A 25,659-nucleotide genomic window follows, 5' to 3' on the forward strand; every position below is an offset into this window, starting at 1 on the left:
ACTAATGGGTCACTGTGGTCTCCCCCTGTAGAGAAGTCCAAAATCCTCAAATGGGACAGTGCTTTCTTTGCTAGTCCATTCGGGTGGACTTTGCTCAGTATCCCTGGTGGGGAGAAAACACTCTTCTGAGAGCGCAAATTAAACACCCGCTCATAGCCTAACTAAAGAATATACGAGAGTTCGTTCATTCCTGTGGAGGAGAAAAGAAGGAATAGCAGATGCTCTTCCTTTGTCTAACGTGGGGGGGACTGAGGCACAGAGCCGGGGAGCCACTTGCCTGCTCAGGGTCCATCTGAGTGTGACATTCAAATGCCAGACCCCCAGCACCAGACACAGACACTCCTCAAGAACTGAGAGTTCAGGTTTGCGTCTTCTGGGATCCCTGGCTTCCTTTTTCCCATTGGAGAAATGAAACTGAATTCTCTGCTCACCCTACTCACTTAAATAAAAAGCTACCTAAGTGCTCTTTCCATTCATCCTTCCTCTTGGTGACGGAGGCTGGTGTTCAGAGCGACCCACATTCCTGTATGAACAGCCAGCACGCCTCTCCCCCTCCGTGTGAAGAGCCACCACATCTATTGCTAGTCCCTTGGCTAATCATCCTGTAGTGTGGTGGGCGTGGACGGACCTGAGTTGACACGGGGGCCCCTGGGGGATAATCCGTGGAACAAAAGGTGGCGGCCTCAAGGAGCAGGGCGAGGGTAGGGCCCGCTGCGACCAGGATCAGATAGCTAGAAAAAACACAGCGGTTATGTAACAGTGTTTACTATGGCTCAGGTGGCCCTGAGAAGGCAGAGGCAGTCCCCTGACAAAAGGCCGTGCCAGAGATGGGGAAGACTCACAGGAACAGAGGTCCCTGTCAGGCGATAAGCGAGTTGGCCAGAGGAGATAGTGCATTGGGATGAAAGGAATCTGCTCTGTTGTTGACAACAGCTAGGTCACCTAGCACGGCCTTCCCTATCTTCAGCTTCTCCCTAAGCCATGCCAGCTCTCTGCCCGGTCAGGCCAGCCGCAAGCAGAGCTGAGGCTGGGGGGAGGAGCAGAGAAATCAGACACCTGGTTTTTGGCTGAATCTCCGGATTTCACTCCTCTTTTTCCTTTAATCTCCCACTTTTCAAAGAGGAGGGATTCTTCTCCCTAAACATGGGCAGAAAAGGAGTCGTCGGTCCAGGTTCCTTAGGCTCTGTGCTCCCACCGGTCTCTCATCCTGTCTCCTGTGAGGCTGTGTGTGGGAGGGATCCTGTTAGAGCTCCTCCTTGGTCCAAGCACACAGCCTGTGACTCCTGAGAGGGAGAGTTATTTCCAGTGGTGCCAGGGCAAAGCAGGTTCTGACCTGAGAGAGAAGGTGATGAGCCCAGCAGGGCCTAAGCGGACGGGAAGAAGTCAAAGCAGCTTAGGAGGAAGGCTCCAGCGGGGCCTACCACACCTCCTCCTACAAAGCTGTTTACCGGACTCCCCACCCCCATAGAGATGAGGCTGGTAGCCAGTCCCCAGCTCTTCGCCCATGGCTGCCACCTCCCCTTGTGAGAAACAGGAAGTTGGGACCTTTGTCGGCTCAGCTGCACCCTCTACATTAAATATTTATCTTGGAGTCCAGGTCAGAGCCCTAGAGAATAAGAGAAGCTCACTGCTGGTGAGAGGGGGTATGGCCAGGATTCCTGGAGTTGGAAGATTTCAGCTTCACCATCTTTGGAGAAAAGGAAGAACATGAAAGAGATGTGGCCCTTAATCGCAAGGATCCTGACAGGTGGGGAAAAAAACTGGTGACGGGCTAGGCAGGCACATACTTTGTCCCTGAGGGAGGGAAGAGGATGGCGCCTAAGGGTGGGCAGGTATCCAAGCTTTAGGAGAGGGGAGATGCACTGCTGCCTGCCCTCAGGTAGTCCCAGATCTCCTCCCTCCTTTCTGAAGCTGACTTCTGTGGGCAGGGGCTACCCATCCCACCCCCATCCCTTCAGCTTTCCTGGTGAATCAGAGATTCTTGGAAGGGGCCTTAAAGGGGGATCTGGTTCAGTTCCCTTATTCAGTGCAATAGTTGCCTTTACGAAGATGCCCCGCAAGTGGCAGACTTGGAACCTCTGAAATCTCTTTCTTGGAGACCTTGGATCTGCTTTGGAGCATGCAGCCAGTCTGTTGCCACACTGACAGCCCTGCAGACACTGGAAGCTAGGTGGCATGCCTCTCTCTCTCAAGCCTCTTCTCAACCTAAGCCTCTCCTTCCGCTTTTCACACGTGAGACTGTTTCGAGCTGTTTCCCCACAACCCGGATAGCTCTTTTACCTGAACTGGGAAAAGATATAGCTGATAGCATCAGTGATGGTAGGGATTTAAAAATACGGTTTCATCTTTCTCCATTCCCTTTTTTCTCAACTTTTGAGTTGAACGATGTGCTTGGGAAACACTCTGAAGTGCATGGTGACCTTAGGGCACCAATCTAACTCCCAGTAGGTCTGCGATAAACATTTTCATATTTTCATAATCTATAATTGATCACTCCCAAAATAGATCTGAGATTGTCCAGCAGGTATTTGCTATCTGGTGGGCTTGGGGTCCCAGATCCAAGCCAGGGGCTAAGAAGTGGTACCCCAGAGTCTGTCCACTAGCAGTTAAGCATTCATTAAGTACCCTCGCTGTAACAGGCCCTATGCCGGCACAGAGGCTTGGGGGAGAAGGGGAAGATGGGATGGCCAGAGGGGTTGGGAGCCAACTGGCGCGCGAGGGCTCTTGGGACCCGTTGTCAGAGCAGCAGGAACAGCGGAAAAGCAGCAAGATCAAAACAAGGACGGTGTATGGGAACACCAGGACCCTGGTAACCCCATCCCCGCCAAAGGGACCCCGCCCTCGTCCTCTTCAGGGGCGCGGCACGCCCAGCGAGTCGCTGTTTTAGGCCGATTTCCTCCCGCGCTGTCCTCCGCGGGCCTTGCACGTGTGTGAGCATCCGCCCGTTTGCCAGTGCATGCGCGCATGTGTGTGTGTTTGCACTCGCCCGGACGCGCGCTCACGCAATCACAAACTCTCTCCCCAAGTGGGCAGAGAGGCGGCAGGGCCTAAACTCGGCCCGCTAGGCCACTCTGCCTGTGCGGCGCCTTTATCTCGGCCCCAGCCTGTCTGCATCCCGGTCCCGTTTCCGAGGCCGCCGGCTCCGTATCAGTTGCTGGCTCACCCGGGTTCTTTAATCATTCCTGCCCTCTGTCCTGGCTCCGCCGTGCAGCGGCTCCCTTCCCACCCGCTGGAAATGTCGCTGGAAACTCTGAGTGGCGCTCGCTGGCCCCCGCCCTGCCGGGGAAGCAGCTGGGAAACCGGAGCGGCCTCCCCGGGGACCCTGGGCGGTTCCTCCCGGCGCCGCCTCGCGGCCGGCCCGGCCCCCGGCAGGGCCCACGCCGTCCTCGCTGCCCGCCCGCCCGCGCCCCGACGGGGAGCACTCGCCCGCCCCGGGCCGGCCGGCCCGAGCCCCCGCCCTCCACTCCAGCCCGGCCCACGGACCAGATCGCAGGGAGACACATTACGCCGCGCGCGCGCCTCTCACGGTCCTTCCTCCCAGCGCGGGCCCTCGCCCCCCTCCCCCAACTCCGGCTCCGTCGATTCCCCTCTTCCTCCTCTGGGGCCGGCCTAGCGGAGCCTGTCCTGACCCGGTCACGAGGGCGGACGGCACAGCCCGGACTTCTCCCTGCCCGCCCTCCCTCCCCGAGGGCCCGTCGCGGCTGCGCCAGGCAGGAGCCGCGCAGAGATGCTCCTGTCTTCTCGGGCGTCCTCAGTCCCCGCCACCTGCTCGCCTGGGAAGGTAGGTGCCGGGAAGGAGAGGCGGTGGAGAGGAGACGCGGCGGGGGGGCGCAGTCGAGGAGGGACCCGCATCCAACACGAGGGGAAGGCAAGGAGCCCCTCCCCCCGGGGTCCTGGTCCCAAACTCCGGGGAGGAGAGAGGTGAGAAGTCCCCCCCTCAATCCAGATAAGGTGAAATTCGAGAAAACCTGTCCTTGTCCACGTGGACTTGTAGCTGGAAAATACCCCGGAATTCGCCTAGGGCCAGGCCCCCAAGGTCAGGGCAGTACTTAGAGGGAGGAAGGCGTCTGCCAGCTATAGCAGGGCTACTTCACCTCTTCTAGCCCTTTGGAGCGGGCTGCCGGGGTGAAAGGCTGCCTGAATCCTGGGAGGACCCCAGGAATTTCCTGGCACCCCTGTCCCCTGCCAGATGCTGGACCCATTGACCCCCGTGCCTCCATCTTCCCTGCGAGAAGTCCTCCTTATCGTCTCCTGGTGCAGCCGCCAGGAGGAAAACTCAGCCCACCCTTCCCCACCCACCCCTGCATATCCTGAGACGTGCGCCCCCAGGAGCTGTGTTGGGGAGGGTCAGGCTGGGCCACCAAGGATCAGCAGACTCTGGAAAATCAGGTGGTGTGGGCAGAGCTCCGGCCCGCCCCTTCCTTACTGGAGGGCCCTTCTCAGTGAACCCAGCAGGGTGGGCCGCAGGGAGAGGGAAGCAGGCTGGGTCAGCTGATGGGCAGGACTGCCAGTGCTGACCTCGCAACTTGGCCTCCGGTGGTCAGCTGGCGGGGGAGGGGTTGCGGCTAGGAACCAGCCTGCCCCAGCCCTCGGATCTCCCGCTCTCCCCCGCCTCAATTTCCCCCGCAAAGGGAGGGAGAGCAGCAGGAACAGGGGTGTGTCTGCCTGTTTCGGTTTTGGTAGGAGTCCTAATTGGATCCAGCTGGTGAGAGGCCCCTCCTCCAGCCTCAGCCCTCTACTCCCCTCACAGCTAGAGGTGGGCCCGGAAAAGCTGGGTCCCAGCAGGTCTTTTCGAATGTCAGAGGGAATCCCCACTCAGACTAGAGTCAGGGAGCTGCCCCCAGCCTAGTGTGTACCCTGCAGCACCGCCCCCCGACCATGGCTGAGCGGGAACTGCGTACCGCAGTAATCACAGCCCCCATTGCACCTTCATCCCCTCTGGCCTCCACAACACTTGTGCTGCTCATATGAGCCCCCCACTGCACACACATACACCCACTGCACACACACCTGCACTGCACACACACACCTGCACTGCACACACACACCACTGCACACACACCCACACTGCACATGCACCTGCACTGCACACATACACCCCCACTGCACACACACACCCACACTGTGCACACACTGCACACACATACCCCCACTGCACACACGTACCCCCACTGCACACACGTACCCCCACTGCACACACACCCACACTGCACACACACACCTTCACTGCACACACATCTCCACTGCACCTCCACTGCACACACACCTGCACTGCACACATACACCCCCACTGCACAACACACCTGCACTGCACACACACTGCACACACACACCTGCAATGCGCACACATATCTCCACTGCACACACACCCCCATTGCACACACACCTGCACTGCACACACATCTCCACTGCACACACACCTCCCCTGCACACACCCCCACTGCACACACACCCCTCCACGGCACACACACACCCCTGCACTGCACACACACACCCACTACACACACACACACACACCTCCACTGCACACACACACCTCCACGGCACACACACCCCTGCACTGCGCACACACACACACTGCACACACACACCCCACTACACACACACACACACCCCTCCACTGCACACACACACCTCCACTGCACACCCCCCGCCTACTATTCAGCTGACCCCCCTCTGTACCCACAATGCCCATGCTGCTCACATCACCCCCCCATGGTACCCCCTGCGCAAGTCACATTCGGAGCACTGTGCTTACACTCCACCCCGCACACACAGCACCTCACAAGGTCCTCGCCGCCCTCCTGTGAGTCCCCAGACCACACAGGCACGCGCAAGCCTTAACTCTGAACAAAAGTGCCAGAATTGGTCCAGCGCCGGAAGGTGGCAGAGGTTGGCTCAGCCTCTGGCCATGTCCAATAGGACAGGTGAGGCGGGACAGCTGAGCTCTCTGGTGGAAAAGCCCCACCGGCTCCTCTCCCGGCTGCTGGGAGCCCTCTCCCCTGACCTAACCTTTGCCCGGGGAAGAAGAACCCAGCTGACCAGTCAGGCATGGTACTCCCAGGAAGACCCTCTGTTCAAAAAACAGCCTGGAGGTGTAGGAGAAAGAGGGTCGTGTGCGCACATCTGTGCGTGTGCGTGCATGTGCGTGACACTCAGCACCGCCTGCGCGTGAGCAGGTCCACCTTCCTGCTCCCCCGCTGCTCTGCTCCCGCCCCACCCCTCACGGGCACCCTGAGCCCTCTGAGGCTTCAGCCCGAGCAAAGAGGCCAAAGAAGAGAGCTGATACTCCACTGAGCTCAGAAGGAATGGTTCCCGCGGCCTGGAAATGCTCGGCGCGCTCCGCCTCCCCGGAACCTTGGCCCTGTTGGGCAGTGCGCGGATGGCCTCACCGTGGCCCGGGGCCTCTCCGCCCCCACCCCCCGCCTGAGTAGCCCCTTGTGCCCGCTGACAAGCAGATGCCCACACAGGGCCTGGGGGTGGCAGAGGGAACTGAAACAAAGTCCCAGTGCCCAGGCCCTTCCCTGCCAGCTGCCCCAGTTCCCTCTGCCTTCGCTCCGGGGGAGAGGGCCCCGCTGTGCACTGAGAGCCCCAGAGAGGCTGGCCAGCAGGCGCGCTCCCGGCCAGCCTCCCCTCCTCCCGGCCCGGCCTCCCCTCCCCCACTCCCACCCGGAGCTCCTGCCCGCGGCCTAACAAGCGGTCCATTGTGCCTCTGGGAGCCGGCCCGGGCAGCCTGCAGGCGGGTGCCCGCACTGGCCTTTCTCCCGGGTCCGTGAGCTCCCACCCAGCTGGCCCGACCCCGAGGTCGGGCCCAGAGGGCACGGGCAGCCTGGATCCAGCAGGGCTCTCCCTTCCCCCTCCCTTCCCCACAGAGGACACGCAGAGGAGCAGCTGGTACCCCCGGGGTCCCCCCGCCTTGACCCAAGCATGCAGGCCTCAGCCCGCAGCCTCCCAGCTGCGCTCAGCCTGGATGACTTCATCCCCAGCCACCTCCGGGCCCATGTAGGGTCATCCCCCCGGGGGACACGGGTGAGTGAAACAGAGAGAGAGAGGGTTACTGGGGGCCTGTAGTTGGTGGGGGGCTCTCAGGACAGGTTGGGGAGCAGAGGGAGGATTAAAGGGATGGAGGGAGGGAAGGAGGTGGGTGATGGCTCTAGAGAGCCTCGCTGGTTTCCTGGAGAGGGTCAAGCCGTCCCCGTGGGGTATGGCTGTGCCCTAGGAGCCATCCCTCCCACCCCTCTGCAGAGCCCTCTGGGCCTGAGCTGCCTGCTGCTCCCGGCCCCTCCCCACAGGTGCCCGTGATCCGGAATGGTGTCTCCAACACCCTTAATTTCCAGTTCCATGACCCTGCGCCCAGGACCGTGTGCAATGGGTACTTCCCACCAAGGAGAGATGCTTCCAGGCACCCAGGTGGGTCTGCTCAGGAAAATGTGCTCCAGGAGCGCTGTGGAGGTGGGGGTCAGAGCTTCCTGGGCCCTGCCTTACGGATCCACCCTGGGTCAGGCTGGAGGGGCAGGAGGTGGATGGAGGCCTCTCGAGGGCCTGGGGCCAGTTAGCTCAGCCAACTGCCCCTCCCGTGTGAGCCTGCTGGCCTGTGAGAGGGAAACTGCTGTGGGAGAGACCCGGCTGACACATCCCTTCCCCTGCCTGCCCCACCCAGTGCCAGGGGAAGGCCCTGTGCAGGGGACATAGCCTCAGGGGCCCGGCGGACCTCCAGATGGCCAGGAGATAGCTTGGACTGGGGATGGAGGATGAAGGAATGCGAGCGTGCGTTGCCAATAGAAGGGGAGGGTGCTGAACTCAAGACAGGCCCCCTAAGGGCTGCTCCGGTCTGTACTCGTTGGCCCAGCAGAAGGCCAGAGAAGCAGCTCTGGGAGCCTGCCAGCTCCCGGGATCCTGTGAGTCAGCCCCGCCTGGGCCACGGGGTCTGGGAGATCCTGGGGCCTCCTGGGTGCAGGCCCACCCCAAGGGCCCCTCTCCTGAGGCGGGTGGCAACCTTTACTGAGCATTCCCTTGAGGCAGGCCCTGTGTCAAGTAGTTCATTCATTTAACAAATAGCTGTTAAGCACGTAGAGAATTCTGTGACACTGTACAGGCACTCTACAGGCCTTATCTCACGTCATCCCTTGATATCCTGACAAGGTAAGGTGTGATTATCAACATCTTCCCCGTTGAAGAACCTGAGTCTCAGGGATGTTCAGTCACAGAGGCTGAACTGAGATTCAAACCCTCGTCCATCCTGCCCTGAAGCCCTTACGTTTTTACACCTGGGGGCTGAAAGTTCTGGTGAATGAGTTTCTGTCCCTTGCCCGTTGACTGTGTGTCAGGCACTGTCCTGAATACAGTCATACGCACTAGCTCTCCCTGCATCTCTGCCATGACTACCCTCGTTTTACAGAAGTGGAAACAGGCACTGAGAGGTTGACTGCTGTGCCCATGGTCACACAGCCGTTAGGTGGCAGAGCCCGGGTCTGGTTTCAGGCTTCGCCCCCGGCCCCAGGGCCTTTTCTGCCACACCCCGCTGCCTCCTCACCTGGACTGTCTCCCCCCAGCATCCTCTGCAAGTGACGATCCTGGCTCTCATTCTGAAAACTTTTAGGACATCCCCAGCAAAGCGGGGTGGAGTGCGGACGGGCACAGATTTCTCAAGATAAAATCCATTTTCATTCACTTTAACTACTAAAAAATAAACAGAGGCCTGTGGTCCTGCTGGGGATGGGGACATTTGGACAATCTGTGTCGTCAACTCAGACAGACAAGGAGATGTTGAAACTTTTGAACCCACAGGGATCAGCGTTCTGAGAAGCTAAGGGACAAACAGGCCCAGGTGGGACCCCTGCTCTTTGCTAAAGCTCCCCTGTACATGCCCCACAGACCCTGCCTGGTATCAGACCTGGCCAGGTCCTGGGAGCCGGCCTTCTGGGAACCAGAAGACCCCTGCCTCCCAGCATCTCCAGAACTGGTCAGCCACGTGGACCAAGGATAGCAAACGTCTGAACAAGCGCTGGGTCAAGTATGAGGGAATCGGGCCTGTGGATGAGAGCGGCATGCCTATTGCACCCCGATCTGTGAGTCCAGGGTTGGGGCCACTGATCGATGGGGCCCAGGGACCCACGCTGAGCTCCACCTCTGACAACAAAGGCTGTACCCAAGCCGTGCCCGACTAAAGCAGGGGTTCAACCATGATGGGTTTGGGGGATCATGAGCCCCATAAAATTACAGGCACTCTTGCACGTCTGAGTTGCACAGTGGTTTTTTTGGGGGGGTTCTAGACTGCCCACCAGGTTCTCAGTGGTAGAGCGCCACTAGTGTAAGGGTTGACCCTGGCAGGGACCCCCATTTTCACGGCCCCAGGACCTGGCACGGCACTCGTGAAACAGGTGCTGAGTAAGTTACCGGCTGAAGGGATGAACGGGAGAGTCCTGATTGAGAAGGCCTCAAGGGGTGGCAGGCGTGGGAGGATCCGGGGGTGAGGTCCAGGCGCGGGGGACCTGCCCTTCCTCCACCCCCAGGCCTGTCCTGAGCCAGTCGCCTCCTCTAGTTCTCCACCTCCTCGCCCTCAAGTGAAACTCAAGTTGGTAACATACCCTTCTGCCTCCCAGGGTTCTTTTGCGTCACAGGTGAGGCAGAGGATGTGAAATACCATTCCCACCCCATCCCCCCACCGATACTGTTGCATTTATTTTTCATTACATAGAAACACATGTTCTGTGTGGAATCATCAGAAATACAGAAAAGCTAAGAGAAAAAAATGGAAACTACCCCAAATCTCACAGCTTAGGGACCATCACTGGTGGAGATCCTTCCATATATCTTGTTCAAACGTAACACGCTACACGAAGTTATGGTTGTTAAAGATGTCACCGCAGCCCACCCGCTGGGGCTTCAAGGGTGGCCAGAGAAAGGACTCAGGGAGGAGAAAACTTCTGTGGTTTGATATTGGGAGGGTAGCCTGACTTCGCCTTCTCTCATCCCAGAGTGTTGACAGCCCCAGGGACTGGTACCGGAGAATGTTCCAGCAGATTCACCGGAAAATGCCGGGTGAGACACCCTTCCAGAGCTCTCTCTCTGCCTACGTGGGCTCGGACCCCTGGGGCTTGGGGAGTAAGGGGTAGAAAAGGGAACTTACCTGCCCAGGGAAGTCTCTCCACCCACCCCAGGCTCTGTGTTGAGTGGTTGCTAAAACAGGCCCAAGGAAGGAGCCGCCAATCTCCTCTCTGTACTCGGAGTACAATGACCAGACACTGTTCCCGGTGTCCTCTGAGGACCTGGGAAGCCATGAGGTCACACATTTGTTCAGTCAGTCCCTTAACCAACTGTTGAGCACTTGCTGTGTGCTAAGCACTATTCTAGGTGCTGAGGACAAAACGGGGAGCAAAAGAGAATGTCTCTGCCCAGCGAAGCTTAAGGCGGGGGGGGGGTGTCACAGAATAAACAGATAAATATTTAACATGGCAGGTGGTGGGAAGGGCTAGGGGAAAAAGCCGGGGGAGTGCCCAGTGCAGGGAGGCTGCCACCTCACGCAGGCTGGTCGGGAAAGGCCCCTGAGAAGCGGCATCCTAGCGGAGAGCTAAGGGTGTGAAGGAGTTGGCCTGCAGGGCTGGGGGAGGAGCGTTGCCGCTTGGGGAGCCCCAGACACCCCGAGGCAGAGCAGGCCGGCACGTGTCAGGAGATGGGTCACAGAGGTGCTGGGATCTGGTCGCCCAGAGCCTTTGGCTTTTACTCTGTGAGAACTGAGGAGCCACCCAGAGGCTCTGAGCGGAAGAGTGAGTGACAGGCTCTGACAAGGGATGGCTGAAGAGGCTCCCTCTGGCTGCCAGGCGGGGAAGAGGTGGGGCTGGGCGGAGGTGGGGGACCAGTAAAGAGTCTCGGACCAGGGCAGTAGCAGCGGGCCTGGTGGGATTCCGGAGACAGAGTCATGGGAATTTGCTGATGGATTCAAAGAGGTGAGTCAGGGATGACTTTCAACCTGAGTGAGTCGATGGAGTTGCCCTTTGTAAATGCATGTACACACACAGGGGAGGCTGCGAGAGGTGCAGGTCTAAGGGGCGTTCAGTTTTCGATATGGTTCACCCAAAGTGGCAACTGACATACAAGTCTGCAGTTCAGAGGCGAGGCTTCAGCTGCAGCTGTTAATACCCGGGACCCACTCAAAGAGATTTTGATTTAAAGGTTCCCCCAAGTAACTCCGATGCGCAGCTAAGGTTATGAGTCCCTGGAATAGACAGTGATCTTTAAGGTAGAAGACTAGACCAGATCACCCAGGGAGACAGAGAGACAGAGGCCCAGGGACTGAGCCCTGAAGCACTTGGTTTGAGAGATGGGCAGGCATCAGCTATGCAGCCTGGGAAGGGGCAGCCTGGGGGGAGGCAGGAGGAAAACCAGAGTGGTCTCCCTGAAGCCAAGTGAAAAGGAATTTCAAAAGGAGGAAGTGATCCACTGTGACAGATGCTGCTGATGGTCAGGCGGGACTGCCCTTTGACCTGGTAAGGCGGAGGTCACTGGGGTACTTGAGGAGGGTGGCTCAGGCTGAAAGCCTGCTTAACGGGAAGGGGAACTGGAGACACTGAGTTCCGTACGGCCAGCAGTTTGCTGCAAAGGAAAGCAGAAAACTCCGGGAGCTGGAGGAAGGTGTGGGATCCGGAGAGGGGCATTTTGGTTTGCGTTTAAGGTCAGAACTGTGGTCGTGTGTCTGCGTGCCAAGGGGATCGAGTGGGTTGCCTGGTCAGTAGCTCTTCCTCGGAGGCCCCAGAAAGTCCTGAGCACCTTGAGGAGTGGGTCTGGGCAAAGGGGGAAGGACAGGTGTTTAGAAGAGGGTGCAGAAAGGGAAAGAGGGCGAAGGGGAAGTGGGATTCCCAGGTCTGCAAAGGTCAGGGAGAGGGTGTGTGTGGGAACGCCGGGAGGGAGGGGCAGGAGGGTTTGGGCGAGGCCACTGCCCCTGTTGGCTCGCTCAGGCCCTAAGTCGGCCAGAGGCATTTCAAGCCCTCCCAGAAACCTAATTCCTTCCCTCCCTCGGGACATTCTTCAGGCTCTGACTCAGCCCCTTGGCCCCTGCTCTAGGCAGGAGGGGTGCTGGGAGCCTCTGGGGCAGCCTCATGGGGCTCCCCATCCTCGCTTGTTGCCCCAGCCCTGACCTGGTCCTTTCTGCTCCCACAGACCTGCAGCTGGACCGGACCTTCAAGGAAGCCCCCAAAGGTGAGGGGGTGCGGGTGTCCCACCCCAGCCCGGCGCCTGCGTCTGCCCCTCCCTGCAGCCACACCTGGCTTTGGGGCTCCCCAGTTGGCTGAGCTCAGCTCGAGAAGTTTATATAGCCCATTTCCGCGAGCTCCAAATGCCCTGGTAGATGGTCATTAAGAGCCTCTGCTTCACTGTCCAGCGGATGCCTAGCCCTGGCCGTGATTTCTCTGGGCCTCTCTTTCCTCACGTGTAAAACGGGAACACCCCAGAGATGTTTGGAAGGTTCAGTGAAGAATGTAAAGCTCTTGGCCCCAAGCCCATATTTCGTGGTCCAGACTATCACCTCCATTCCCACCAGCCATCCAGGAGCACGGGTGGGTGTGGGCCAGAACCTTCAAGGGTCACCCAGGTGCCCTCAACCCCAGCTGTCACCTGCCACCACCCCTGCTTGTTTTCTCCCACTTTCAGTGGCTTCTTCCTGTGCCACCTCAGCAGATTCAAGGCATCCAGGGCCCCAGCAAAGACCTGCTGCCAGGCCAGGCCAGACGTCGTCTCTGAGCGGGTGAGCCAACGTGGGGAGGAGCTGCAGAGGGGCGCTGGCTTCCTTGTGGGGATTGGCGCCCCCTGGTGGCCACAGCTGGCACAGTCTTGGAGCAGGGCGGCTGGCTCCCCTCCATGGCTCTGCCCCTTCTCAGGGTCCCCACGGCTCCAGATGCTCCCCTCCCCGCCGGAGCCAAAGGGGAATGGCGGGCAGGGTTGGACTTTGCGCCATTCCTGGTCAGGACCGCCTGTGATGCCTTTGTGGTTGGCAGCAGGAACTCATCACCCCAAAGATCCACTCATCATATGGGGTGGAGAGCGGGGCAGCCCATGACTAGGCGTGGACCTGGGACCTGTGGCCATCCACTCGGAAGCCTGGAAGAAAACAAGGGGCACAGAGGATCCCAAGCTTTCTCCCAGATGCCGCTGAGAGAGGAACCCTCCAGATAGGTCAAGGACGGAGTTCCTTTTCTCTGTGCAAACCACCTGAGCGCAGCCCGGGCTGCAGGGCCCTATAGGAGCTCAGCCCAAGCTTAAGAATCAGGAGCTTGTCTGTCACCGTGTAATCAATGAGTTTCTGATTCCTTTATGGGGAGGGCGTGACCTCATCAGCACGGTCTTAACTGGGCTGTGGCTCTTGGCATCATCGATAAGGTAGAGACTAAGATTTGCTCAAGATTTGGACCCAGAGTTCTGGATTAAAGCCGGTGTGCGGCCACTAGCCATGTGACCTTGACCGAGGTAACCAGTCTACGCCTCACTAGCACCATCTGTTAAGTGGGCATCAGAGGGTGGTCGTGAAGATCAAGGTACATTGCAAGTCTCCACAAACATTATTATTATACAGGCTTAGTTATGACTAGCGCTTCCTTAAATTAGGAACAATGTATTCCATTCTCATTATCAGGGTTATGACTGATGTTCTTTCTAAAATAGAGGATGGAGTCATAGTTACAGCCAACAAATACTGACCCTCCCGTCAGACATTCCATCATTTGATAAGCTTGGTACAATGGTTCTACTTGGTGGAAACATTCAAACGCAGCAGAGGCTGGAACATTTCAGCCAGCCAAGAAGGAAGCCCTGGAGGGGAACTAAGGCAAATGTGACAGATGACATCGCTGATCCAGCACCTCAGGGAACTGAGGCCCACGGATCAGAAGTAACTTGCTCAGAGCTCCAGGGTCAGGCCTGCAGGTTCTCTGCCCTGTCCTGGGTTTTCCTGGGGCTAAGACATAGTCCCACACCGTTGGACATTGGTGCAAGGCACTTAGTCATGGCGACCAGCTTCATCGAAGCTGCCCAAACGTACACACCCACAGTCACGGGGCCAGACGGAACACAAATGCGGGGTATTCCAAGGCCAGCAGGAAAGGGACTGGCCACTCCTGGAGCAGATGTGTGTGTCAGCCCTTCTCCTGGGTGTCTCACATTATGTTCCCCCACCTAAGCTTTACCACACCCTTACGAAGGTGGGAATCATTCTCATATTATAGGTGTTGAATCAGAGACTCCTGAGAATTCATTAACTTGCCAAAAGGTGACACAGCTAAGTGGTGGGGCCAGCTGGGATTCGAACTCAGAGCTTATAACGTTTTACTATTTAACACTGCTTCCACAGCCCGGAGGCAGGTGGGGAGGGGGTGCAGCTCCCTCCCCAGGATTGTGTGCTCACGCATGCCTCAGTTTCCCTAAAAGGAAACTGAAGAGATGTCCTTCCCTTCTTTTAGAAGAAGCTGGGATATCTCCGAAGAGTTTCTTAGGAACACCTTCAATTGCAATGCTGGAGCATCCTCCTCCCTGCACCAGACCCCAAATCAGGTAGCTCGCCCAGCATCCCCCCACCACCCTCCCCGTCCCCTCCATCCCCCCCTCGTCCCCCGCCTCCCCACTTCTCTGGCCACCACACTCTTTGGCCAGGCCCTCGGCTGCAATAGCACAGATAAGGCTTTTTTTTCAGCTTGGGGCCTGTGCAGCCAGAAGAGCCCAGAATCCTTAGGAGGGCACTGATGGGGTGGGACAGTGGCCTGAAAGCCTGCTTTTTGAGCCTGGCCAGTGTCCCAGTACCTCTCTACTCAGGCTGATGCCTACCCACCCCTATGCAGGTGTCCAGACACCGAGACAAAGCAGACAATGTCTGGACGGAAGAATCTTGGAACCAGTTTCTGCAAGAACTAGAGACTGGGAAGAAGGTGAGTGTGGGCCTGGTTCTCTGGAAGAGGATGCACCCTCAGCTAGTGCATTTGGGGAGCAAGTTCACCCCCTCTGACTCACTCGTCCCACTCTTAGCCCAAGAAACCACTGGTGGATGACCCTGTTGAGAAGCCTTCCCAGCCCATCGAGGTGAGTGTTGCGGGCAGGTGGGCAGGAGGGGAGACAGCATGTTGGGGGAACAACGAGGGAGATTATGGGTGGTGTTGGTCCCAGTGACCATGGGCAAAGGCCACGGACCCAAAACTCTGACCCTCTCCAGTCCCATACAGTTTACCTCTATACCCCCAGCACCCAGGACAGTGCCTGGCATACAGTAGGCGCTCAGTAAACGTGTGTTGAAAATTGTGTGTTGATCAAAGCAGGAGCTGAGAAGGGAGTGATTAGTGTGGACTGGAATTGTCAGGAAATGTTCTTGGAGGTGGAGCTTGGAGGACAGGCAGAGAGAGGGGCTCAGGATGGGGGAGACACAGGCAAAGGCTGGAGGGGCGTGTGTGTGTGTGTGTGTGTGTGTGCGCGTGTGTGTAACACTCAGCCAGCTGGACGGGCAGTGGGAGGGAAAGCAGGTTGCGTAGAGTGAAGCCAGGCTGTGGAAGGCCGTAGAAGACTTGATGGGCGAGGAAGTAGGGAGTCCTGTAGGCTCTTGAACAGAGAACTAATACAACAGAAAATGGTACTGAGGCACATCAAGAAGTACTAAAGTATTACTATGGGAGTAGGGGATGGGTGAGCTTGGTCAGCGGGCAGGGCCCTCCTGACACCCTGAGACGCACCTCCTGGCAGGCCCAAAAGTAGGCAGCCTGGCCTGGCCCTGTGCCCTGAGCCTGCCCTTTACCCAAGCACCGTGTGCTTTGTCCCGCTGCCCACTGGGCTTCGCACATCTGACCTTTGACCAGTGGCCCCCACGGTGCACTGCCCCCCGCCCCTCCCCGCTGTCCAAGTCTCCCCCCATAACCCGCCGCCAGGTCCTGCTGGAGAGAGAGCTGGCCAAGCTGAGCGCCGAGCTGGACAAGGATCTGCGTGCCATTGAGACCGGGCAGCCATCCCCCAAGGTACCGGCCTCCCAGGCCCCTGGGGGGGGGGTGGGTACGCAGGAACCCGGAGCCGCGGCTGCCGGGCTTGGGTGGGAGGCGCAGGCCGACGAGAGGCGTCGCCTCCAGCTGCACTCGCGACCTTGGGAGACTTCATCCCTGTTTGCTCTCTCCTTCCTAAAATGCAGGGCGTTCACTGTTCCTAGTGACCCCTAAGAACCCTCCCAGGCCGACTCCACGGCAGCCTGCCGTACGGGAGCCGGAGGGGTCCCCCGCCTCGCCCCGCCCCCTAGACCTCAGCCCGCTGGGACCCCAACCCCAACCAGGCCCCGATTTCCCGGCCTCCCTCCCCCTTCCGCACCCGCGGTTCCTCCCCCGGCTCCTCGCTCCTCCAGTTCCCAGCCCGCCGCCCGCGCAGGCGACTCTAGGACCCCTCCCCCTCCCGCCCCTCTCCTCCCCCTCCCGCTCTCCTACGAGCCGCAAACTTTTCCGGAGGCGGCGGCCTCGGCTGTGTCGGGCTCCGGCGTCCCGGGCCCTGACCGCGCCCGTCTCCCGCACAGAGCTCGCAGGCGCCCCGACGGTCCCGGGAGCCGCGGCCCCCCGCGCGGTGAGTGGCGGCGGAGCGGGGCGGGGCGGGAGGGCCGCCGGCGGGGACGTGGCGCGGGGAGGGGGCGAGCCCGGGACACTGACGGCGGGAGGAGGGGCCCGGAGCGCGGAAAGTGGCCGGCGGGGGCCCGATCCACCGCTCGCCGCCAGGGGGGCCGTCCCTGGCCCGCAGAGGGAAGCCTAACCCCAGCTCGGGACTCGGGTAGTGGCGGCGAGGGGATCCTGCCGCGCACTCCCGCCTCCCCACCCCGGGCCGCACCCTTTCCAGGCCTTTACCGCTCGGGAAGTAGGACATCCTGCTGAGAGCCCGGGACCTGGGAGACGCCTTGGGAGGAGGCGGCGGGAGATGGGAGAAGGGGGTGGGTGGGACATCTGGGTGGTCAGGGGTGAGCCGGGTAGGCTGTGAAGCTCCAGACAGGTGGCTCACTCGTGTGCCCCCGCGCAGCCCGGCCTCCGCCTGGAGCTCCAGTTCCCCGAATGCACTTTACCAGGGTTCCTCCCTGAGCGCCCACAGGATGGCGGACGGAGGAAGCCCGTTCCTAGGTCGGAGGGACTTCGACTACCCTTCCTCAACCCGAGGTAAGAACCAGATCTTGCTCTTGTTGTCACCCAGGCAGACGCCCACCACCACCACCAGGCACCAGATATGCTGGGGCCCCGGGGGAGGTGGCAGGAAGGTCATGGAGCCCCCTGCTTCCACTGGTTCCTGTCCTGGGCGGGGAGGGGGAGCAGAACCCCATCCCAACCCTGCCCCCCAGACATGGCCTTCCCAAGCTGAGGTAGTGCTTCTCCACAGACCCTAGTGCCTCTGAACCAGGGGGCAGCCCAGCCAGGAAAGAAGAGAAGAAGGTAAGGGGGGTGGGAGCGTTAGGGTCAGGGTGCAAGGAGGGCCTGGGGTGGGTCCCGGTGGCTGCTCTTCCCGACCTGCCAGCTGCTTGACTGAGGTCAGTCCCTCTGTCCTCTCCCCCTGCCCAGAGGAAGGCCGCGCGGCTCAAGTTTGACTTCCAGGCACAGTCCCCGAAGTAAGTGCCCTTCTCTTCCCTCCCCTTCCCTCTGGGGCAGTCTCTGGGAGGACAGAGCTGCAGTGGGCCCCCCAGAGGGCGGAGGGGACTCTGGGTCCCCTGCGCAGGGTCCGAACGGAAGGAGGACCCGGAGGACCTCAGGTTGCTAGATGTCCTTGCTCTGGCCTTCAGGGAGCTGACTCTAAAGAAGGGTGACATTGTCTACATCCACAAGGAGGTGGACAAGAACTGGCTGGAGGGGGAGCACCACGGCCGGCTGGGCATCTTCCCTGCTAATTACGTGGAGGTGAGCAGGGCAACAATAAGCAGGGGCCTGGCTGGGCGGGCGGATGGGCTTGCAGAGAGTGGAGACCCCTTTAACCATCCAGGGCCCCTCTCTCTGGAGCTGGCTGCTCCCTCACAAATGGCAAGTTTCCTAAGACGTAAAACTGTGAGCTCCGGGCAGGGGCCAAGTCTCAGCCTCATTCATGCCCTCAGGAAATGTTTGTTAAATGAGGGCTAAAGGTGGAGCCCAGCCCAGGGGGGAAGAACCAAACAACTCAGTTCCTGTACCAGAGGCCACCAGCCCTGTCGGCCTCCCCCACTTTCACCACTCAGAATCTACCTCTCTCAAGCTATCTTTGGGAAGAATTCTAATTGCAACTGGCAAGAGTACGGATGGTGTGACAGTTCACAAATCACATATACTTGCATCACCTTCTTCACGTGTTATTACTTCCCTTGTTCCCCTCATTAACGTGGGAAAGTGATAAATCATCCCCATTTTGCAGATGCACTTGCTAAGGTTCAGAGACAAGTCGTTAAGTAGAAGATCTAGAATCTGAATCCAGAGACAGGTTCTGGATTTGATAAATATAGGGCTACAGGTTATCTCTGGTATTTGCATCTTTTAAGGAATTTTAAATTATCTAATTTATTGGCATAAAGTTGTTCATAATGTTTTCTGATTATCCTTTTTCTAAAAAAATTTATTTATTTTTGGCTGCATTCCGTCTTCATTGCAGTGGCTTCTCTTGTTGCGGAGCACGAGCTCCAGTAGTTGTGGCACATGGGCTCTAAAGCACAGGCTCTGTAGTTGTGGCACACGGGCTCTAAAGCACAGGCTCTGTAGTTGTGGCACACTGGCTTAGTTGTTCCGTGGCATGTGGGATCTTCCTGGACCAGGGATCGAACCTGTGTCCCCTGCATTGGCAGGCGGATTCTTAACCACTGTGCCACCAGGGAAGTCCCCTAATTATCCTTTTAATGTCAGTAAGATGCAGAGTGATGTCCTTTCTTTCATTCACGATATTGGTAATCTGTATCTTTCCTTATCCTGGCTAGAGATTTGTTAATTTTATTGATCTTTTCAAAGAACCAACTTTTGATTTCACTGATTTTTCTCTATTTTTGTTTTCAGTTTCATTGATTTCTGCCACTTCGTTATTTCCTTCCTTCAGCTTGCATTAGGTTCTTTTTCTAGTTTTTTAGGGTGGTAGTTCAGATTATTGATTTGAAACCTTTTTCCCCTAATGGAAACATGTAATGCTATAAATTTTCCTCTAAGCACTGCTTTAACTACATCCCACAGATTTTGATATTTTGTTTTTTTTCACTCAACTCAAACTATTCTCATTTCCTTTGTGGCTTCTTTTTTTTTTTCCCCCCCACGGTACACAGGCCTCTTACTGCTGGAAATACTTCAACTCATTGGTTTTCTATTTTTTTTTTTTTTGTGGTACGCCGGCCTCTCACTGCTGTGGCCTCTACCGTTGCGGAGCACAGGCTCCGGACGCGCAGGCTCAGCGGCTATGGCTCACGGGCCCAGCCGCTCCGTGGCATGTGGGATCTTCCCGGACCAGGGCACGGACCTGTGTCCCCTGCCTCGGCAGGCGGACTCTCAACCACTGCGCCACCAGGGAAGCCCTGTGGCTTCCTTTTTGACTCATGTATTGGGTCATCTAATTCAGGCTCTTCATCTCATAGGCATCAGTAGACCTCCTGTATCCTCAGAACGATGTCCCTGATTCTGAAGTTCCACAAAGCATATATAGTATTCTATGTCATCAGTCATTTATATCTTAGTAGGAACTAGTTTATTAGTGTCTTGATTTCCTGGGTAGGGTGAAGCAGAGAGAGTGTGGGGACTCAGGGCACCTGGTGGGGTAGAAGGGGAGGAGGAGGAGGAGGAGGGACACTTGGTTCTCAGCAGCAGTGAAATGGTAGAGCCTCACTTTTAGGTAACCAGGAGTTCCCTGCTCCTTGGAACTCCTCATGTCCTTCTGTGCTCCAATTTAAACTGTCTCCTATTTGCACTGCTGTGGTCCACTCTAATAATGCCCACTCCACATACCTCCGATGGAAATTCTTCCTCCAGGAGCATTCTGGGACCGACCACCCCCTTGCCTGTGCTCACCCCTGGCCACCCTCAGTCTTGTGTCTGGTGTCTGTCTCCTCTCTGGGCTGGGGACAGATCTTGCCCATATTGCCTCACCCTCCCAGGAGCCCCAGGTCTGTGCCCAGTTGATACCCAAGGTGACTCTTTCTCATGCCCTGTCTTCCCACAGGTGCTGCCTGCAGATGAGATCCCCAAGCCCATCAAGCCTCCGACCTACCAGGTGCTGGAGTATGGAGAAGCCGTGGCCCAGTACAACTTCAAGGGGGATCTGGAGGTGGAGCTTTCCTTCCGAAAGGTGCGGCCAGGCAGGGAGTGTGGGTGCAGGGCGGGGGCAGGTGAAGACACAGGTAAGTATGTGCAGTAAAAACATTAAAAAAAAAATCAGGTGTGCCCATCTTCAGTAGTATTTCAGATTTTTTTCCTCAGTCTCTTTGGATATATTTCCCTTAATTTTGCCCATTTTTTAAATGTTCAAAACTTCTAGAGTAGTTGTGCTTTTTTTTTTTTTTTTTTTTTCTGGTGGTGGGATCCTCATAGCTTGCGGGATCCTCACAGTTCCCCAACCAGGGATCGAACCTGGGCCCATGGCAGTGAGAGCATCAAGTTCTAACCACTGGACTGCCAGGGAATTTCCTCAGCATGTTTAATAGAATGGAAATCTTAGAATGCCTTGCATGTAGAAAGGTGTTTTACAAACTTTTGGACAGTTATGTATATATGTTTGCGTGTGTACTAGATTGTTGTTACGACATATTTTTTACTATAGATCATGGTTCAGAAAGCTTGAAAAATGTTGTCCTGGAAAGCAGGGAACGGGTCTCCCTTGGCTGATTTTGGGGGCAGAGGCTATGACTGCCACTAGCGAATGTTTCCCCAGAAGAGCTGGCCCAGGGAGAGAGGGGGAAGGAGGTGGCTGGATGGAGAGAGGTGGGGGCAGGTGGAGGCCAGAGACCATCCTTCCCAGAGCAGCCCCACTAACACTAGTCAGCATGGGGGCTTGAGGACGCACCAGCTGCCCTCAGAGAGTTTGTTGCTTTATGCAGTGGTGACGGATAACCCAGGGCGGAGGCAGGGAAGGACCCAGTCAGGGCAGGGGTGGCTAATGCCTGCCCAGTGCTTCTTACCAGCCTGGCATTGAGCTGTGTGACCTCTGTATAACCTGCTGACACACTCTGAACCTGATCCCTTCGTGCAAGGTGTTAGGTTTAAATAACACTGTTCCACGTAGGCTCCCTCTGGTACGTGGCACCCGGGAGGGCCCTGCAGGTACTAACTCCCTCTCTGCGACCAGGGGGAGCGCATCTGTCTGATCCGCAAGGTGAACGAGCACTGGTACGAGGGCCGCATCTCAGGCACCGGGCGCCAGGGCATCTTCCCTGCCAGCTACGTGCAAGTGACCCGGGAGCCCCGGATTCGGGTCTGCGACGACAGCCCCCAGCTCCCTGCATCTCCCCGCCTGACCACTGCCCGCCTGGCCCATCACCCCAGCTCCCCATTAATGCCGCGCAGCCCATTTGACCCCACCGACTGGGGGGGCCGGACCTCCCCCCGCCGCACTGGCTTCTCCTTCCCCACCCAGGAGCCCAGACCCCAGACCCAGGTAAGGTGACCTGCCTTAGACCGGAGAGCTGAGCCCTGCTCCGCGCACTGTATCTCCCATTCCTGTGATGGTCTGTGCTTCGGAATCCCTCCCAGACTGCTCAGGACGGACTAGTGGGGTGACTGGGCAGAACCTTGTGTTGCAGCCCCATCCTGGCCTTGAGGACCTCAGACCCTTGGTTCTGTCCTTGAGCTGCAGCCCAGGGAGGCAGGAGTTTCTAGGTAGGACCCAAAGGCAGCACCAACCTCCTGACCTTCCAGAATCCACTCTTGGGATTTCCCTATATCAGCCTCTGGGACAGGGTGTGCCATGAGTCGGGGGTCTGCCATTCACCTGCTGTGTGACCTTGGGCAGATGACTTGCCCTCTCTGGTTCTAGGTTTCCTCGCCTGTAGAATGGGGATAGTAATCCCCACTGCAGAGGTGCAGAGGGTAGTTGGTAGGTAGTAGCTGATGGGTAAATGATAGCCATTGGTCCTCGTGCTGACATAGCCCACAGACAAGTGCATCTGCTCCTGGGTTCATCCACTCACTCAGCAAACTGTTATGGGCAGACAGAGCCAGCGCATAGGACTTCTGCTCCCGGCTTTGTCCGTGCACGTGTTCAAATCAGCCATCTACCCTACCTGGGCCCAACTTCTCAGCACTTGTGAAGGGAAACAGTCAGACAGATCTCCCTGTGCTGTGGGGATTGCGAGATAAGATGAGGCATCATGGGAAGCTGCTCCTGGTGAGGTGGGCAGGCCCGTTCACTTCTCCTCCTTCATGCTTGCATGTGTCTGCCTGCCTTCCCGTGGACCCCAGAGTCTCAGCACCCTTGGGTCAGCTCTGTCCCATCCTGGAGGCTCCAGCCGTCCCCTGGAGCTGGGGACCTCACCCCCCAACACCACTCAGATACACTGGACCCTGTGAGTATTGTCTGGGGTGCTTGGTCAGGGTGGGGGGGCTGCCCCGCAGGGAGTGTTGAGCACACGGACCCCCTAACCTGCTCTTCCCCCCATCCCAGGATGGAGTTGGTAAATTCCTACCAAAGAGTGCTTGTCCTTACAGTGCTTACGGGTGATTTTGGTGGGGTGGGGGGGTGCGGGGGCGGGAGGGTGCTTGTCTGCGGTCTTCCTGACCTGTCCCTGCCAGCCCTGGGCCTTAAAGCAAGCCTCCCACACTGGGTCCCTGACCTTCGTCTCCTCACTGCGTTGCTAGCCCTGAGGTCAGCGCGTGTGTGCGCAAAGTGTGGGAAGTGGTAGGACAGATTTGAAGGCACTGGGAACTCAGAGGAGGTGGGGTTTGGGTGATTAGGGCTTGGAGAGCAGGGAGCAGGCCTGGGGAAGAATGCACTAAAGCCAGACACAGTCGCCATCCCTGGAACTGGGCCAGGGGCTAATGGGAGCATGGAGAGACGCTGGGAAATTCAGAGGATGTGGCTACCTTGGTGTTAAGACACTCCAGGCCTGGTCTGGGGAAGGGGTGAGGGCTCTGGTGGTTGCCATGGCGATGTTTCCTGCAGGTACCGGGCGATGTACCAGTACAGGCCCCAGAATGAGGATGAGCTGGAGCTGCGGGAGGGGGATTGGGTGGATGTCATGCAGCAGTGTGACGACGGCTGGTTTGTAGGTATGTGGGCTGGGGCCAGGTGTATCTCAGGGTGCTAGGGGGATGCGTTGGGGGACAGGCCAGAAGGGGTATCTCCAGGTCCTGTGGGGGATGGGCTGAGGGCAGTTCAGAAAGGGTATCTCAGGGTCCCTGGGGGGATTGGGGTGACTGCTACTGGCGGCCAGTGCTGGTTCAGCAAAGGTTCATGGACTGACCATCCCCCACCCTTCCGGCCGGGCACTGGCTGCTTCCCCAAAGCCAGCACTTCTGTTGCCTGCCTTCGTTCCCTGAAGAGGGGTGAGGCCTGGGAGGAAAGCAGACCAGCTCAGGGTCATTGGCGAAGCCAGCTGGACTCAGGGCAGCACGGTTCCCAAGCCTCAGGTCCCTGCTCCTTCCATCATACACCTCTGTCTCTGGAGCAGTCCTTGCAGGGGAAGGGTCCTGTCTCCTGAGACACTAAGCCCCCGATGGGAAGGAGCAAGTCTCACACCTGTGTATCCCCACCCCCAGCTAGCAGCTAGCTCCTCCCATCCCCGAGAGGAGAGAGAGGAGAAAGATCCCGGCTCCCAGGGGCAGCTCAGGCAAAGGACTAACGCAGGAAGCCTCAGGTTGGCCTTGGCCTGGTTCAAGGTGACCAACCCAGCAGGCTTTTTCCCAGAGTGGGCAGGCCCTGTCCAGGCCTCAGCTTCAGAGGATGAGGCTGTCCTCAGAGAGCAGTGGACATCCTGGGGAAGCTCCCACTCAGCAGGCTGCAGGGCCTGAGGGGTTGGAGGGCTGGCTGCCTGAGGAGGGGTGGCCCCTTGACCTGGCAGCACCCCCCTTTCTCATCTGAATCCCAGCACCTCATTGCTGACTAAGCTGCGGACACACCAGTGATTATGAAGCACCACCTTGTCAACAGTCCTTACTTGGATGGGTGGCTAGTGGGTATCATTTTGGACAGTGCAGGTCAGGGAAGGCTTTCTGGAGGAAGCAGGGGAACAGGGGAAAGATTTGGGGAGGAGAGAGGAGAGGGGAGAGGGGAGGCACTCCGGGCAGGGGAGGAGCATCAGCAAGGCCTGTGGGCAAAGATGGGCCTGGGCTGCTCAGAAGAGAGGATGGAATGGCTGCCTGCCGGGAAGGGAAGGTCCAGGACTTTAATTTCATTTTATATTCCTGTGTCTTCTAGCATTTTCCCTCCTCTACCCCAGCACACAGGTTTCTTTGGGGTTGTAGCAGACAGAGGCCTGGATTTTAGTCCCGCCTTTGCCTCTAAGCAGCTGAATGCTTTGGGGGAATTCATGTGGCCTTACCTGCCCCATCTCTAAAATTAGGGTGTCATACTAGACCAGTGAGATTCCTCCCAGCTTAAGTTCTGTGATTCATCTTCCTGTGTCCTTGCTTTCCCAAGGACGGGTGGGGTTATTCAGTGCTGTGTGCAGAGTTGTACACAGTTGTTGAGTGCTCAGGTTTCGTCTATCATTATCGAAATCATGAAGTGTGGCTTGTCCCGCCTAAGTTTCTGCCTCTAGGGGGCAGGAGCGAGAAAAAACAAATCCTCCCTGGGACCGGGACTCCACTTGCAGTTCTGGGCTCTGCCAGCAGAGGGCAGGGCTCTCACTTCCCCCAACCCCATTCCTCTTGTAAAACGTGGGGAATGCTCTTTCTGTCTTTCCTATTTCAGGTGTCTCCCGGAGGACCCAGAAATTTGGGACGTTCCCTGGAAATTATGTAGCCCCGGTGTGAGTGGTCTCCATGGCAACTCGGAGCCCAGCCAGGATGGGATGGGGAGCAGAGCACTTATGGGCGGGAGAGAGGACGCCCCCCCATCCTCCTCCCCCAGGACCTGAGCCGCTGGCATCTGCAGACAACCTCAGCAGCCTTTCCCACGGAACCTCCCTCGAAGCCCCCTGGACTGATTCCCACCCACAATTCACAAGCATTCCTCTAACAGCCCTTTTATTTCCTCCCCTACCCCACTCCCCAAATATAGAGGTCTGCTTTGAAGTGGAGACTATTTCCAGGCCTTATTGAGACCAGACCCCCGCGTCCGCCACCCCACCCTGCTATGGCGTTTCCTCTAACGGGCCCGCTCCCAGCTTCACCCCCATGGGGTTCCTCTAACAAGGACCAGCTTCCTAACCTAATAGAGACCAAAGGCCGTCTTCGCCTGGAAGGGATTCCTCCCCTTTCACTCCAGCTTGCCTGCCATCCCCTTTGTCTTCCTGCCTCCAGCTGGGCCTGGGAGTGAGATGGAGGATGGATGCAGCACTTCCTTAGCATTCGAGGCCTGGCAAGAGGTCTTGCCCGAAGGCTCCCTCTTCCCACAGGCTGCCGAGCCCTGGACCTGGGTCCTGCTCATCCTCCTGCTGCTGTAGCGCCCAGAAAGGGTGGGGCCTCCGAGGACTGGCCTGTCCCAGATGCATTCCAGGGGGACTGATGTGTGCTGTCCTCCCGCCTGCCCAGCGGCCCCCACCCCCCAAGTCCCCCGTGGAAGAGAATGTAAAATAAATCTGGCTATCAGGGA

At 57.9% G+C, this 25,659-nt stretch overlaps 1 protein-coding gene across 7 annotated transcripts; it reads left to right on the top strand.

Annotated features, from left to right (window-relative positions):
* Window positions 1-3,404: 3,404 nt before the first annotated feature.
* SORBS3 (sorbin and SH3 domain containing 3) lies at window positions 3,405-25,659 on the top strand. 7 transcript variants are annotated; one of them, XM_060155600.1, is made up of 22 exons: window positions 3,405-3,781; window positions 4,104-4,389; window positions 6,873-7,029; window positions 7,293-7,410; window positions 8,875-9,068; window positions 9,978-10,041; window positions 12,157-12,195; window positions 12,646-12,739; window positions 14,448-14,538; window positions 14,823-14,909; window positions 15,007-15,060; window positions 15,894-15,980; window positions 16,520-16,566; window positions 17,011-17,144; window positions 17,362-17,414; window positions 17,541-17,587; window positions 17,759-17,873; window positions 20,134-20,259; window positions 21,256-21,564; window positions 22,368-22,471; window positions 23,068-23,174; window positions 24,817-25,659. In XM_060155600.1, the coding sequence occupies exons 2-22, from the start codon at window positions 4,190-4,192 to the stop codon at window positions 24,876-24,878; spliced, it is 2,289 nt and encodes a 762-aa protein (XP_060011583.1). In that variant the 5' UTR covers window positions 3,405-3,781; window positions 4,104-4,189; the 3' UTR covers window positions 24,879-25,659. The 7 variants fall into 7 exon arrangements, with proteins under 7 accessions (XP_060011583.1, XP_060011585.1, XP_060011586.1 ...); XM_060155602.1 differs by having other exon boundaries at window positions 12,670-12,739; XM_060155603.1 differs by having other exon boundaries at window positions 7,338-7,410.

Source organism: Lagenorhynchus albirostris, chromosome 7 (genome assembly GCF_949774975.1).
Source record: "Lagenorhynchus albirostris chromosome 7, mLagAlb1.1, whole genome shotgun sequence".
NCBI lineage: Eukaryota > Metazoa > Chordata > Mammalia > Artiodactyla > Delphinidae > Lagenorhynchus > Lagenorhynchus albirostris.